At 38.2% G+C, this 14,298-nt stretch overlaps 3 protein-coding genes, 1 long non-coding RNA gene and 1 pseudogene across 5 annotated transcripts in view; 4 read left to right on the top strand and 1 right to left on the bottom strand.

The window, feature by feature from the left end:
* The first annotated feature begins 238 nt into the window (after nt 1-238).
* Nucleotides 239-2,561, top strand: LOC110686263 (annotated as a pseudogene).
* A 446-nt stretch (nt 2,562-3,007) lies between these two features.
* On the top strand, nt 3,008-5,339 carry LOC110685891 (LRR receptor-like serine/threonine-protein kinase ERL1). The gene has a single exon (XM_021862442.1). The coding sequence runs from the start codon at nt 3,726-3,728 to the stop codon at nt 5,013-5,015; it is 1,290 nt and encodes a 429-aa protein (XP_021718134.1). The 5' UTR covers nt 3,008-3,725; the 3' UTR covers nt 5,016-5,339.
* Nucleotides 5,340-6,332: 993 nt separating this feature from the next.
* LOC110685893 lies at nt 6,333-10,941 on the bottom strand. 2 transcript variants are annotated; one of them, XR_002504116.1, is made up of 3 exons: nt 10,697-10,941; nt 10,568-10,613; nt 6,333-6,617 (listed from the first exon to the last, which is right to left on the bottom strand). It is a non-coding gene; the product is annotated as an uncharacterized LOC110685893 (long non-coding RNA). The 2 variants fall into 2 exon arrangements; XR_002504115.1 differs by having other exon boundaries at nt 10,572-10,613.
* On the top strand, nt 6,670-10,551 carry LOC110685889 (probable LRR receptor-like serine/threonine-protein kinase At1g34110). The gene has a single exon (XM_021862440.1). It carries the CDS (start codon nt 7,562-7,564, stop codon nt 9,536-9,538), a length of 1,977 nt encoding a protein of 658 aa, XP_021718132.1. The 5' UTR covers nt 6,670-7,561; the 3' UTR covers nt 9,539-10,551.
* Nucleotides 10,942-14,031: 3,090 nt separating the features above from the next.
* LOC110686262 (putative vacuolar protein sorting-associated protein 13D) overlaps nt 14,032-14,298 on the top strand; it is a 14,478-nt gene continuing 14,211 nt past the window's right edge. Inside the window, exon 1 of the mRNA XM_021862879.1 lies at nt 14,032-14,075. Within this exon, the coding sequence (XP_021718571.1) occupies nt 14,032-14,075 (44 nt within the window). The remainder of the gene's footprint in view (nt 14,076-14,298) is intronic.

Genomic DNA, 14,298 nt, shown 5'->3' with positions numbered 1-14,298 from the left:
GCAGTATGTAGCCAGTAGGTCCATATTTACTGTTTGGCATGCCGCATGCACCCTTGACTACCCTACCGTAGATTTTTATTATTAAATGATTCTTTGTAATTTTTATTTTTCCACATCATAATATTAGATTATAAGGAGTAAGGTTTTGTAGAATGGATTACTCTAGTTTTTTCTTGTAAGGTAATCTACGACAACTCCTTTCTAGGATGGGCTCACGACAAAATTTTTTTAATCATAAATGATCTTTTATAACGGGTTTATGATGAGAATTCTGTTGTTAATGGGCTCTTTTCTTGCATTGTATTGATATAATTATGCTCATTTTAGATTGTCAGGCCATATTATAATTGGGGTATTTTTAAGTTTTGATTTATTGTAGCCAAATTGATGGAGAGTAAAGTTGTAATTGACTTGTTATAGTGTTTTTAGGAAAAAAAAAAAAAAAAGCAAATCAATATGGTTGGATGTTGGATCTGAAAAGCAAGCAGCCAAAAAGAAATAAAGGTGGTGTGGATGAATGTAACATCAAAACCATGAGGATTATAATTTAACTTAAAAGCACGAGCATAATTAAGCTTAAGCATGAGAGGGTTGTGTTTTTTTTTAGGAAATAACCCATTTATTACTTTTTCCTTGTTTAATTTTCCCATAGTACCGATTACACGTATATAGATGAGTAGCACTATTCATTACTACTTTTTTGTTGTATGTTGTTTTATTTTTGGCAAAACGAGTACCTCCTTTCTTTTACAGGCATGTTCCATCAACTACTCCTATCTATGCTTTATTTTAACAGGACGATGCTTGCTTCATAATTAAGCTACCTCTACATACTAGAGTACCTCTACATACTTTCTTTTTTATTTTGTTAATTATTTAATTTCTACTTATTTACTAATTAAGCTACCTCTTTTATGCTTTTTCCCACTGATTTAATTAAGTCTTAAGAAGATGTATGACGAGTATCAGAAGGTTGAAGGTGTTGATCTCTGGCGTAAACACTACGAGGTTCTTTATTTTTCGACCAAATTAATTACTGTAATGCATTCATCACTGTATATATAGCTAGAGCCATAGTAGTTAACGGGGTCTAAATATGATCGACGCAGCAAATGAAAGAGCGAGAGAGAAAGCTAGCTGAGGTCAATAATACGCTGCGAACAGAGATTAGGTATGGTATAGCGCTTATCACATGCAATAGTATGCAATATCATTCACCCTAACTAGCTGGTTCTATTATATGATATTGATATATATGATATATCATTCAATTCAAAAATTTCCTAATACATATTTTATTTATAGCCGAAGGATGGGAGGAGATCTAGAGGACCTCACTATAGGAGACTTGCGCAGTCTTCATCAACAGATGGATCAAGCTTTGGATCTTATTCGTAATCGAAAGGTAATTTTCTTTTTCAGTTAATCAAATATCAAAGTTTTATTTCTTATATAACTTAGCTTAGGAGAGTAGTCTTAGACACCTAGTGGTACACCAAATACATATGGAGTACATACATAAGAGACCTTTGATTAAGTAGATATCTAGTGGAATTTCAAAAGATCGATATTATGTTTACATCTCAGTTATTTATAACACTTGATTAATTTGAAATCGACTTATAGTTGATCTGCTTTAACCTGCCTGATTGTGATCTCTTGTCTTAATTATAAAACAATTATTTGACACTTTATAGTCACTTGTGATCTGTACCATAAATAAATTCAGGTCTCCAACTTTGATACAAAACTTTTATAAAAGTGAATTTGTTGCTTGCTTCATAATTTTATGTAAACTAATTAAATTTATAAAAATGCAGTATCATGTCATCAAAAATCAAACTGGGACTAGCAAGAAGAAGGTTAGCTGTATATTTATTTATGTACCCCTGCATTATCTACTGCTTTAGCTGTAGAATAATATTAGCTATTTATTTTCCATTTTGGAAATTATTTGCTATTTAGTTCATTATATATAGTACCTACAGTAGTCATCTAAATTATCTAATACTCATTTACATCCTTATATTATTTTATTCAGGTTAAGAGCCTTGAGGAAATTCATGGAAACCTTGTCATGGATCTTGTAAGCATATCTTCGATAAAAAAAAAATTCTAATAATGCATGATGAATATATCAGTTATAACTAATGGTTCTATTTGGGTTTGATGATTGAAATGAAAGGAAACGAGATTTAGGGCCCCGGGATTTGGTATAGCAGATGATGATCAGGGTAACTATGAAGCTGCTGCTGTGTATTCAGACAATGGAGCAGCAGCCAACTTATTTGCTATGAGTCGCCATCCTCGACATTCATAATCTTCAGCAGGGAGGAAGGTTAGGCTACAGCAATGTCCATGACTTGCGTCTTGCTTAGGATCAAGATCCTCAGTGTGCATGCATGGTTCAACAATTCGATCAATGTTAATTTTTCAATGATAACAATTAAGCTCAATTATGTATGTAGCTGTAATATTGTACGAAGTAGTAGTTTGAGAGATTTTGAATCATGGCATAATAGTCCTTTTAATTATGTTAATATTCAATTAAGAATTTAATATGAGATGATTCCAAAGGCAGTGTTAATAAGACAAAATCTGGGTCAAATAGCCGCATTTAGTCATCGGCTACTGACAAGAAAAGGGTAATAGGTTAAATTAGGAGGCACTAATTATATTTCAAACAAGAGTTTAGTGGTTGCCCCGAGAAAGCTCAAAGCATTGCTTAAGAGTTTGCAGCAGGTACATACCTTGGTAACAATTACAATTACAAATTTCAAGTTGAAGGTATGTCTGTTTTCTTGATATTCAAACTATAGTACTATTATATATATAAAAACCAAATTATACGAAAGTAATATAAGTCTAGAGTTGTTACCTAGCGATCCAAATGTGCCAAGTGATGGTAATTGGAGATGAGAATCCTCCATAGTTCCAAATGTTTGCCCTGCAAATGAATTTAATTATAAATCCAAAAATCCTATAAAACAAGCGAGTACATGAGTATTAGTAGTGTTAGGGGTACCAAATTTCAGGGACTTGAATGTATCATGTATGCTACTCAGAAATACTCGTATGCATTAAATGATTGTCTTCAAAATTATTCCAAGCAATTTGCTTCTTATTGGTAGGTTTTCATTAATTATTTTTGTAATAACATTTGTAGTCCAGTACTGTATACATTAAACACTTTGAGTATACTATAACAGAAGATAACCACCAATCCACCAGTCCGGAGTCATTATGCCCGCTTAATATTGTCGTTAATTTGTTACAGATCTGAAATATGATGCCCCTGGATGATACATTTACTCATTTTTTATTTCAGTATATTAAACAAAAGTACATAACAAAATTATAAAGGTAGTGGTAGCTTAAACAAGACCCAACCCAAAAATGGTACCAGTAAAATACTTAGAAAATTAAGGGAGAAATGAAGTGAGTAAAAAAAAAGTGAAGAGAAGTTGCAAATGGATTGAGGAATGAGCACTAGAGTGTAGAGCAGGCATTGGCATTCATTCAAAAATGGTTTCTCTCTCTTACGTAGTTACATTACATAAATACATACGCTCCCTCTTTAGTCTTTAGTCTTTATCTAGGGAGTATTTATTTATCTCTGACAGCACCCGTGAATCCAATCCCCAATCCCCCACTTTTGTCTAGTATTATTAACCCAGGAATCCCCTTTATCTGTTTACTCATTTCTCAACTTGTTCTTGTTGATAATGGGGAATCCTGTTCCGGTAGAATTAAGCAGCAGTAGTGTGTTATTAGGTTTGTTGGCCCTTTCAAGCTTGTTCTACAATGCAGCTTCCACAACTTACTGGAGAGACATCCTTGTTTTGAAGCAACTCAAACTCGGAATAGACCCAGACTCAGTGAGTCCTGGTTCATGCATCAGCTCCTGGGACTTCTCCCATGACCCCTGCGACACCCTCTTCTCCGATAAGTTCACCTGCGGCTTCACCTGCGACACCCTCCCCTTCCCTTCACAAGTCAGTCGGGTCACTGAAATCGCTCTTGACCAGGCCACTTACTCCGGCACCATCTCCTCCATTTCTTGGAACCTCCCGCTTTTGCGATCCCTTGACCTCTCCGGCAACAACTTCTCTGGCCCTATCCCTGCTTCTCTCTCTAACCTCACTCGCCTCACCCGACTCATCCTCTCTACCAACTCACTCTCCGGTCCTATTCCCGACTCCCTGTCCCGACTCACCCACCTCCAAGACCTCCTTCTCGACGCCAATGCTCTCACTGGTCCCATCCCCCCCAGCTTTTCCGAGTTGCTCAATTTGAAGAGGTTGGATATTCAGGGCAATCAACTCACCGGCGAGCTCCCTGACCTGAGTCCGCTCACTTCCCTCAACTCCCTTGATTGCAGCCATAATTCATTCTCAGGTCAACTTCCACCCAATCTCCCGCCTTCTCTGCTGGAGATATCAATGAGGAACAACAACCTTGGAGGACCTTTACCTTTAAAAATAGGAAAGCTGCCATTTTTACAAGTTCTAGACCTTAGTTACAATCAACTGAGTGGCTCTGTCCCACCGAGTTTCTTCACTCACCCGAGTCTCCAGCAGCTGTCTCTCTCCTACAACAACCTCACGTCAGTTGAGGTGCCCACTGGACTCGGAACTCAGTCAGGACTCATAGCGATTGACCTCAGTAACAACCACTTGACTGGGCTGTTGCCGGGTTTCATGGGCCTCATGCCAAAGCTCTCAGCTCTATCGCTGGAGAACAACACCTTCATGGGAATGATACCAACCCAATATGCATTCAAAGCGGTTTGGCCACAGCCTAGAATCGCCCCATTTCAGAGGCTATTATTGGGTGGGAATTTCATATATGGCCCTATACCCGACCCGCTCATGAAGCTCCACCCAGGTTCCAGCCTTATTAGTTTGGTCAATAATTGTTTGTTGGTGTGTCCGAACACCCTTTTCTTTTGTCAAGGTGCCAATCAAAAGTCTTTGCTGGACTGTAGAAACAACATTGGCCCTGTTATTCCTTGAAAATCATCTATATTAATTATGATTTATGGATTATTTTGCTATATTTGTTCTAGTGTAGACTCTTTTATTTTCTGATGTCTTTTTCTTTTCAATTAATCAAGGTCAAAATAGACAACTCTATAGTTTAATTCGACACATTTTTCAGACAAAAAGATAAGAGTGTAGTGTTAGTACCAAGTATAAAGGGTTTTATATTTTGAGGAGTTGTAGAGAATGTATGGACAAAATTTTAGCATTTTTTTTCCCACAAACTTCATAACAACAATCACTTCATTCTTGCGGAGGATTATGATTATAAGGGTTACAATTGTTTAAAAAAAAAAAGAATGAGTAGTAGGTTAAGTTAGGCAATGCCGTACAGGATGGCCAATGGTACATGCACGCACGGCGCAGCCCACATTCTGTCAACATCCCCCTTGAAAAAATACTGGTAAAGTGGAGTGGTAATGAAGTACTGTATATATTGAAAAATGGAGAGTGAACAAATTGTTAGGCTTAAATTAAAATTAAAAATGAACACATATAATGGCATGTGGGCTCATTTCTAGAATCTAATCAGGCCCAATTTGAGCCATGTTAGCTTAATCCATGCCCAATTTACATAAAGAAACCCCTATTATCATGTTAATATAGTACGGAGCATTCATTATTCTTCCCCAACTAACCAAGTATGTGATCATTTATTTAATTGACATCAAATCACAAGGGCACGTGATATGGAAATCAAATAACTTACGAGTAGATGATTTCAGGTTTTGATGATCAACTAAGTTATGTTAATAAGTTTATGGAAATTAAAAGTCCCATATGATTACATAGACATAGTAGTGTATAAATGAAGTGAAGAAAAGAGTTAATTTGATTTATCTTATCATAATATCATACCTTCTCCTTCAGCGATGCAGGATAGGGGGTGCAGGTCTTTTAAGATTCTAACAATCCAGAAAAAAAGGTGGACAACTTTCCCAAATCCCAATAATAGTGGTAACTCATCCCACATGTTAGTTAGAGTTGGGCACGTGATATGAATACCTGTTGCGGTGTGAGAAACTCGTAGCTCAACGTAGCGTACTCTCAACTGATTGGGGCTGAAATGAATAAAGCTGAAATGAAAGAAGGAAATTGGAAATTGAACTAACTAAAATTAAGTTGAACAAAACAGCCCTTAGTCGGCCAGTCATGTTAAGAAACTACAGCCCAAACCCAACCTCAATATAAATCTAATCAATCAAGCCGTTAGTTTAAAGGATATAACTACGCAGATAATGATGTCATAACATAGACATAATAATACTACAACGTAACAAGATATTTGGATAATAGCTTAATAATGGAGCATATGTCAAAAAAATGAGCTGTAACTGTAAGTCAAAGTCAATTACATGGAACACCGAATTTACCACTTGCTTCATTCCCATGATTAAAACTTGCTCCTATGATCCTATCTCAACTTCCAAGTTCCAAGCAATATGGCCCGGCTGATTCATTCATATTTAACGTGCTCATGCGTCATGCCCCAACTCACTGTTTTATAATGACATGCTGACGTGCCAATGGAGGTCTAAGGAGCCTTCTTTCTTTGACCCAATATCACATTACTACCTGTTTTTTGTAAAACATACATCACTAAAATTAGATGTCAACTACCTTATTTGGGTTAAGACTTTTGAGGTAATACGGCACCACATATGACTTAGGGTCTGTTCTCATATGCTAAACAAAGCTGAATTGAAAACAAACGTATGAGAATAGACCCTTAAATTGTACTACCTCCGCTTTTTTTTGTTGACACATTTCTATCATCACGCTAGCCAATGCATGTTTTTAATGCTTAATATCTCTAATTATCAACATTGTAAATTATAAAAAAATAGATATTAATAAAATATACATTAAGAAGATTCAAACAAGATCCTACATGACTATATTTTATTGTATCTATAAGTCACAAAATCGAGTCAAAGTGTAATGTGTGAATAGTATAAAAGTCAAACGATGTCAACTAAAAAAAAAACGAAGGTAGTATCTCTCCACATCAAATACTTTCATGCCTATCTATACAACAAAATACCAACAATTAAACAACTAGGTAGCATTATGTTTAGATTGCGTGTACAAGTAATTACAGTATTACTACAAGATTCATCAATCCCTATATTCAAGCTTAAGTTTTACACAGAAAGCAAGGACATTAGCCGTTATTCCATTTATTAGCTTGTCCATCAAACTAAATACAAAGTACAATTACTGAATTACTCAACTAGCTACTCTATAAGTTAATCCCTTAAAACCCATATACTTGTATAATATACTACCACTGTCTGCAGAAAATTAAAATAAGGATACTTCAGTATAGTACTACCAGTTACTACTAGAATCCTACACTGCTAATACGAGTAAAATAAAAATCATAGTTTAAAACTTAATTTTATATCTTTTATTGACCAGCTATTTCAACGGAAACCACCACCATCATTGATAACAACACCTTGTATGCAAACAAAGTCGTACTTTTCAACCCCAGTTTGCATTATAAAAAGGAACCCATGCATGGTCTTCTTTCACCATTATCCATTCATTGCTCCTTGCCAAAATCAACCACATTTTTAGCAATCATGCAAATATTTACAATTTCTTTCCCCCTCATTTCCATTCTTATCTTCACTAGTACATTCTACTCAACATTTGTAGAATCCTGCAATAACATAGACAAAGAAGCATTGCTCGATTTCAAGCATCACATCACCAATGACCCATCAGGGCTACTCAAAACTTGGGTCTCCAAAACAGACTGCTGCACTTCTTGGGCAGGTGTGGACTGTGATCATGCCACGGGAAGGGTAGTTAATGTCTCAGTGTCTGGTCTCCAATCTGGGGACGACTTCATCTTGGATACCTCTATGACAGGTACGCTCTCTCCATTTCTTGGCAACCTTACCGTGCTCCAACTCCTTGATCTTAGCAACAATAAGGAGCTAATTGGTCCCATCCCACCTGAACTAGGCAAGTTGTCACATCTGACCCTTCTTTTTCTAGACACAAATAAGCTAAACGGTTCCATACCCACTTCACTTGCAAACCTTCATAGCCTACAAAAGCTATACCTAAGTGACAATAAACTCTTTGGCTCCATACCCAACTCTATGTTTCAATCAATGCCATCCTTATTGGAATTGGGCTTATCCGGAAATCAGTTATCCGGACCAATGCCAGCATCGATTGAGAATTTGCTTAAACTTACTAAGCTTGACCTTAATACCAACAATATCTCTGGTAAGATTCCAATGGTAATTGGCAAGCTAAAAACCCTTGCATACATAGATATGTCCTCGAATGATATCAGAGGGAGTATACCAGATTCTATTGGTGAACTTTCTCGGCTAAACCTTTTATATCTAAATGATAACAAACTTACAGGACCCATTCCTTCATCCATAGGCCGACTTACTTCTTTGCAATTTCTCAGGCTTTGGAATAATAAGTTGAGTGGTGTTTTACCAAATTCCATCGGGAATCTTCCCCAAATCCAGAGGATGTACTTAGATAACAATATGATCACAGGAAAATTGCCATCAAGTTTAGGACATCTTAGTATGCTAACCGACATGTCCTTTGCAAACAATCACTTTGTAGGCCAAATCCCATCTACTTTTGGCAATCTCAAGAACCTCACATTACTGGATTTGTCTGGAAATCAGCTTGTTGGCCCCCTGCCGCCACAACTTGCTCAACTACAGCTGTTACAGACACTTACCTTGTCTTTCAATCCACTAAGGCTGGTGACAATACCCAGTTGGATCTCCAAGTTAAACCTCTTTCAGCTAAATTTAGCTGGGACAGGGCTCAAAGGGCAGCTTCCCCAGTGGCTATCCTCCACACAGATTACTTATCTAGATTTATCTAGTAACGAGCTCACAGGGAAGTTGCCTTCATGGATAGGGAATATGAGTGGTTTATGGTTCTTTAATATATCCAACAATGGATTCTACTCTGTCATTCCAGTAGAATTTAAGAAGCTCTCGAGCCTCCAGAACCTTGATCTTCACTCAAACAAGTTCTCTGGGCCATTACAAATAATTCTCACACAAGGGTCTTACACCAATATCGATGTGTCTGGTAACATGTTCACAGGCCCACTCGATATAAACATAGGTAATAAGCCCACCATGAACTCTATCACTTCCTTAATCTTATCGAATAACCCATTAGGAGGATCCATACCAAAGTCGATAGGGATATTAACTCGACTCCAAGTTCTAAAAATGGTGGATAATCATCTATCAGGAAGAATACCCGAAGAACTTGAGAATGCCAAGGAATTGACAACGATTATGTTGTCAAGGAATAGCTTAAGTGGAAGTATTCCAAGCAATTTGTTGAATCTGAGGAGCCTGCAAGTATTTGATGTGTCGAAAAATAAACTAAGCGGGGCGATTCCTCCGCACAAGACTAACATTCCTGCCTCTGCATTTTCAGATAATGCAGGGCTTTGTGGAGCTCCGCTTCAGTCTTGTAAGCATTGATACTTGATTGTGGTCCTTTTGTCAATCAAGTATTTACATTTCATTTAGTGTTTTTTTTTTTTTTTATTTAAAAAAAAATTGTTATAATCAAGTTTATGTAGATGTAATTTTCAAATGTATCTTTTTATTTTTCAAAATTTCCAACCACAATACAAAGTGATTATCCATTTAAGAGCAAAGAACTGTAAGGCTAATGAAATTAGGACATAGGAGCTATTAGTAATGTTTATTTGCAGGTCAAAACGTCTTGCCATATATGAATTCATAATCTGTCTACAAAAAGCTGTTAATAATACAGATTATATTGATCCATGGCTAATACTTGAATACCTTATATCCAAATGTTAACCTTATGTCCTATCAAATTCGATGATAGGACTGTCTTGATCTCACATGTTATAGACCATTATTCAACTCTTATAATTAACCTTACCATATATTCAATCCAAATTGACTTAATCTGCTCGACTGAATTGCAATCGACTATTGTTTTAGTGATTACTGTATTCTCTCAGCTTGTGCTACACTTAGGATTGGCTTCATTTAGGACAAGTCCAGATCCTATTTATTACTGGAAGGAGAGTAGATTCAATGATTCATTCCTTTCCTTATCAACCTTACCTATCTTCAACTCCCTCGATCTTAGCAAAAACAAGAAGCTAAGTGGTCTTCTTCTGCCTGAATTAGGCAAATTATCAATTTAAATTTCCTCGAAATAAATCAGCTAAAAGGTTCGGTACCCACAACTCTAAGTCAGCTGATCAGCTCCATGAGCTTAAAAGGTTATACCTTAGTGACAATGCCTCTCTTCGACACCATACCCAGCTCTAGTTTTTATCAATAACACCTCTATCAGAATTGGGTATCCTAATTCTATTGTAATAATCATCATATCAGTACGCTTGACTTAGCAAGGGTTTGAAATCCTTAGAATTCAAATTTTGCAAATAACAAATTACGGAGTACAATATTTAGATTTTACAGCAAAGGGAAAACGAACATTAAAAGTAAAATTAGGGATGCACATACTTACTGGAAAAGAAGAAATGCATCGCATCTATCTTCAATGTTGAATCTGAAAATGGAAAATAAACACCACCCAAAGAGTGTAACTTAAATAAAATTAAGAATGCAATCGAATTAAATTTCATCCAATACCTAAATTTGTTGGAAGTTTCCAAGCGATAAAACGGAGAAGCAAAGACCTTCAAAACTCAGACAAGTGACAGAACCTCTATGCTTTGAAAACATTGCTACTTCCGGAGAATGACAATTTTTTAGATGCTTAAAAAATGGCAAAGTAAGCTTAAAAAATCAAAAGTATCCAACCCGAAACGACTGGTGACCTCACCGACCTTATTGACATGTCTAGTTGTAGACTTGTAGGTGGAACTGGTAGTGCAATTAAAACTAACTAGTAATGTAACAAGTCTATAGCAAAATAGCAAAGCAATGGTCCAATATCGGGCTCAAGCGGTTCAAACACCAAAAAAAATTAAAATTATTATGGACTAATTGTGCCACCACAATTGGTTGCAACCAAGATCAGACTAGGACTAGGGATGTCAGTGGGGCGGGGATGGGTCTAGGTTTGGCGGGTGGCAGAGCGGGGATAGGGATAAAAATCATACCCGCTATGGATGATGGGGCGAGGGTGGATTCTAAGCTATACCTGCCCCGCCTGACCCGCCCCCACCCCCACCTTATACCCATCCCGTAGCTATATTGTACTAGTAATATACCATAAAGAAATTCCAACAAAGTATGGACACAACTCTCTACATTTCATGATTCTTTTGAGCACCCAACTGTAATTGCCAGGTGCCTTATTGTTCCACCAGTCTTCTCCATGGCACTTTAGGGGATTGAGGTCTCATGTGATTATACAGGGCTTTGATACTCCATTTGCAGATCCATTTGTTACATTTCATTCACAACCCACAATAATTAGTTATTAAAGTTCTAATTTGTTTGAAATTGAGAATCAATTAATCTTGATTAACGTTCTTGTAAGCCTAAATTCTTAGGCATCATGGTTATCATAACTACTCATGATCATGGTTATTTTTAGATGATGATGCTTGCTGAGGATGTTGTTGTTGCTGATGATGATGATGATAATGATGTATGATGATGGTGATGTATGATGATGATGATTTATGATGATGATGTATGGATTTTATGGCGGATTCTTTTTTTTTTTTCTTTTTTTCTTTTTTTAAAAAATGTTTTATGCGCATATCTTTTTATGTTTTATGCGGAAAATGGATCAAATTATTTTCTGGGAAATTGGATCAAATTATTTTATGGAAATTGGAACAAGTTGTTTCTTACAACTTTGCCTCTTTAACTTTGTCTCTCACTAAGTAATGGGCTTCTCACGTTGAAGTGTTGAACACATAACTTTTTCATTTTTTAGAAATAAAATACGGTATGTTAATTGGAGTGTTTAATAATGTAATGATAAAGTTTCATAACCAATGGCGCCAAGTAAGTTTAGAATGAGCGCTTACGTAAAATTGTTTTTAAATGTGTGTTTGTATATGTCATTAACAATTAATAATTTTCTATTTATAAAGAAGTTTATTAGGCCCAAGTAGCTTGCCATTATAGTGCTTCAAAATGAATCAGGCCCATTTAGTGTTTATTAATGCTATAGCTATGATGTCTCAAATTCCCAAAATATACATAATCTAATGTATTATGCACATTATATATTGTGGCATTTACATTTTACTACTTGACTGCAGTGCGAGGATTAGACATGTGAGACACCCATAATGGGGGTGAAGACTTTGGCGAGCGGGGGCAGTGCGAGGTCCGCACCGACAAGTCCGGGACATGTAAGACATCCTCCCGGGACTGAGGGTTAGACATGTAAGACACCCTCCCGGGACTGAGGGACTGAGGCTAGTTGATCACAAGGGATCCTCGAGCACCTATTCTCGACATTTGCCCAATCCGAGTCTCCATCATTCAACGAGTACCCGCACACCCGAAAGGATTCATCGACCAAAATGACTTAATTAAAGGGTTCAGCAAGTCCTGTTGTCCAACGTTAGCCCTCAAACGCCCTTACGGGGACATCGGGCTCGCTCGAACCCCCCTCCCCACTCCCCCAAGAGGCCTAACGAGTAACATCGTACCACAAGTTGTGTCCGTCCTCGTCATCCGACGCACGGCGCACAATGGAAGATATTAAAGAGTTAAGGATGAAAAAAAATTATCAATTAGGTCACAACTGGCTATTCCACTTAGGATTTTCCCATCAGTAAGGAATCACCTTGTTAGAGACAAGGTAATAACTCGGGTTATTACCTTTTATAATCAGTTAGGAATTTGCAGACACATTGGAGGAAAATTGAGTTTTGATCTTATAGCTGGATCACTATCTAAAGTGAAAAATTCAGGAAGGTTTTCGAGGAAGAGTACCTAAGCTGAAGTTCCAAACTCTGCCAGATTGTCTCCCCGGTAGCATTTGAAAGAAGAATAAGATTTCCAATATTTAAAATCTGAGCTACTATGCACATCAATGTGCATTGATGGCAACAATGAGTGTGAAGGATGTTCCAAACTCTGCTAGATTGTCTCCCCAATAGCATTTGAAAGCAGAATATCTAAAAGCTGTGTGAAGGATGTTCCAAACTCTGCTAGATTGTCTCCCCAATAGCATTTGAAAGCAGAATATCTAAAAGCTGAGCAACTGAATTATTTGCCTAATCATTAGATATATTTGATGACAAAAGATATTGTTCTGTTCATCTAGGGCATGAAGATTACTATCCTCGGAAACTTTGAGCACCCCCAAAAGAAGTATTGCGTAGGGTCCCTCTATGAGCGTGGGGTTCCCTTAAGCGTGGGGTCCCTCTATAAGCGTGGGGTTTCCTTGGGCGTTGGCCCCGCCCCTATATAAGCGTGGTGTCCCTCGGGCATGGGGTCCTCCCTAAGGCGTGGGGCTTATTAGTTGGGCGTGGGGTCGGTTGGTTGGGTGTTGTGGTAGGTATGTTGGCGTGGGGTTGGTCCTAGGGCGTGGGGTTGGTTCGTTTAGGGTTTCTCCTTGGCGTGGGGTTCTTCCTTAGGCATGGGATTTCAAGATGGGTGTGGGGTTTCTTCCTTGAGAGTGGGGTTCTTCCTTGGTCATGGGGTCCTCTTTTAAGCGTGGGTTTTGAGCTTAGGCGTGGGGTTTCAGGATCGGCGTAGGATTGATACATTAGGCGTGGGGTATCAGGATGGGCGTGGGGTTATTCCTTGGGCGTGGGGTTTGAGTTTAGGCGTGGGGTTCTTCCTTGGGCGTGGGGTCCTCTCTTTAGGCTTAGGGTTTGAGTAACGTCGTGGGTTTCTTCCTAGAGCGTGGGGTATGAGATTAGGCGTGGGGTTGGAGTTTGGGCGTGGGTTTCATCTTGGGCGTGGGGTTTGAGCTTGGGCGTGGAGTTTTGAGCTTGGGCGTGGGGTTTGACCTTTTCTTCATTGGGCGTGGGGTTTCTTTCTAGGGCATGGGGTTCTTCATTGGGCGTGGGGTTGATACAGTAGGCGTGGGGTTTGAGTTTTGGGCGTAGGGTTGATACAGTAGGCGTGGGGTTTCTCCTAGGGCGTGGGGTTTCATGATGGGCGTGGGGTTCTTCCCTGGGCGTGGGGTTTGAGCTTAGGCGTGGGGTTTCTCCCAGGGCGTGGGGTTTTATGATGGGCGTGGGTTTCTTCCTTGGGCGTGGGATTTGAGCTTCGGCGTGGGGTTTCTCCTAAGGCGTGGGTTTCTTTCTTGG

The sequence above is a fragment of the Chenopodium quinoa genome, unplaced genomic scaffold, assembly GCF_001683475.1.
Source record: "Chenopodium quinoa cultivar QQ74 unplaced genomic scaffold, ASM168347v1, whole genome shotgun sequence".
Lineage (NCBI taxonomy): Eukaryota > Viridiplantae > Streptophyta > Magnoliopsida > Caryophyllales > Amaranthaceae > Chenopodium > Chenopodium quinoa.
This window is presented reverse-complemented; position numbering and strand designations above follow the sequence as displayed.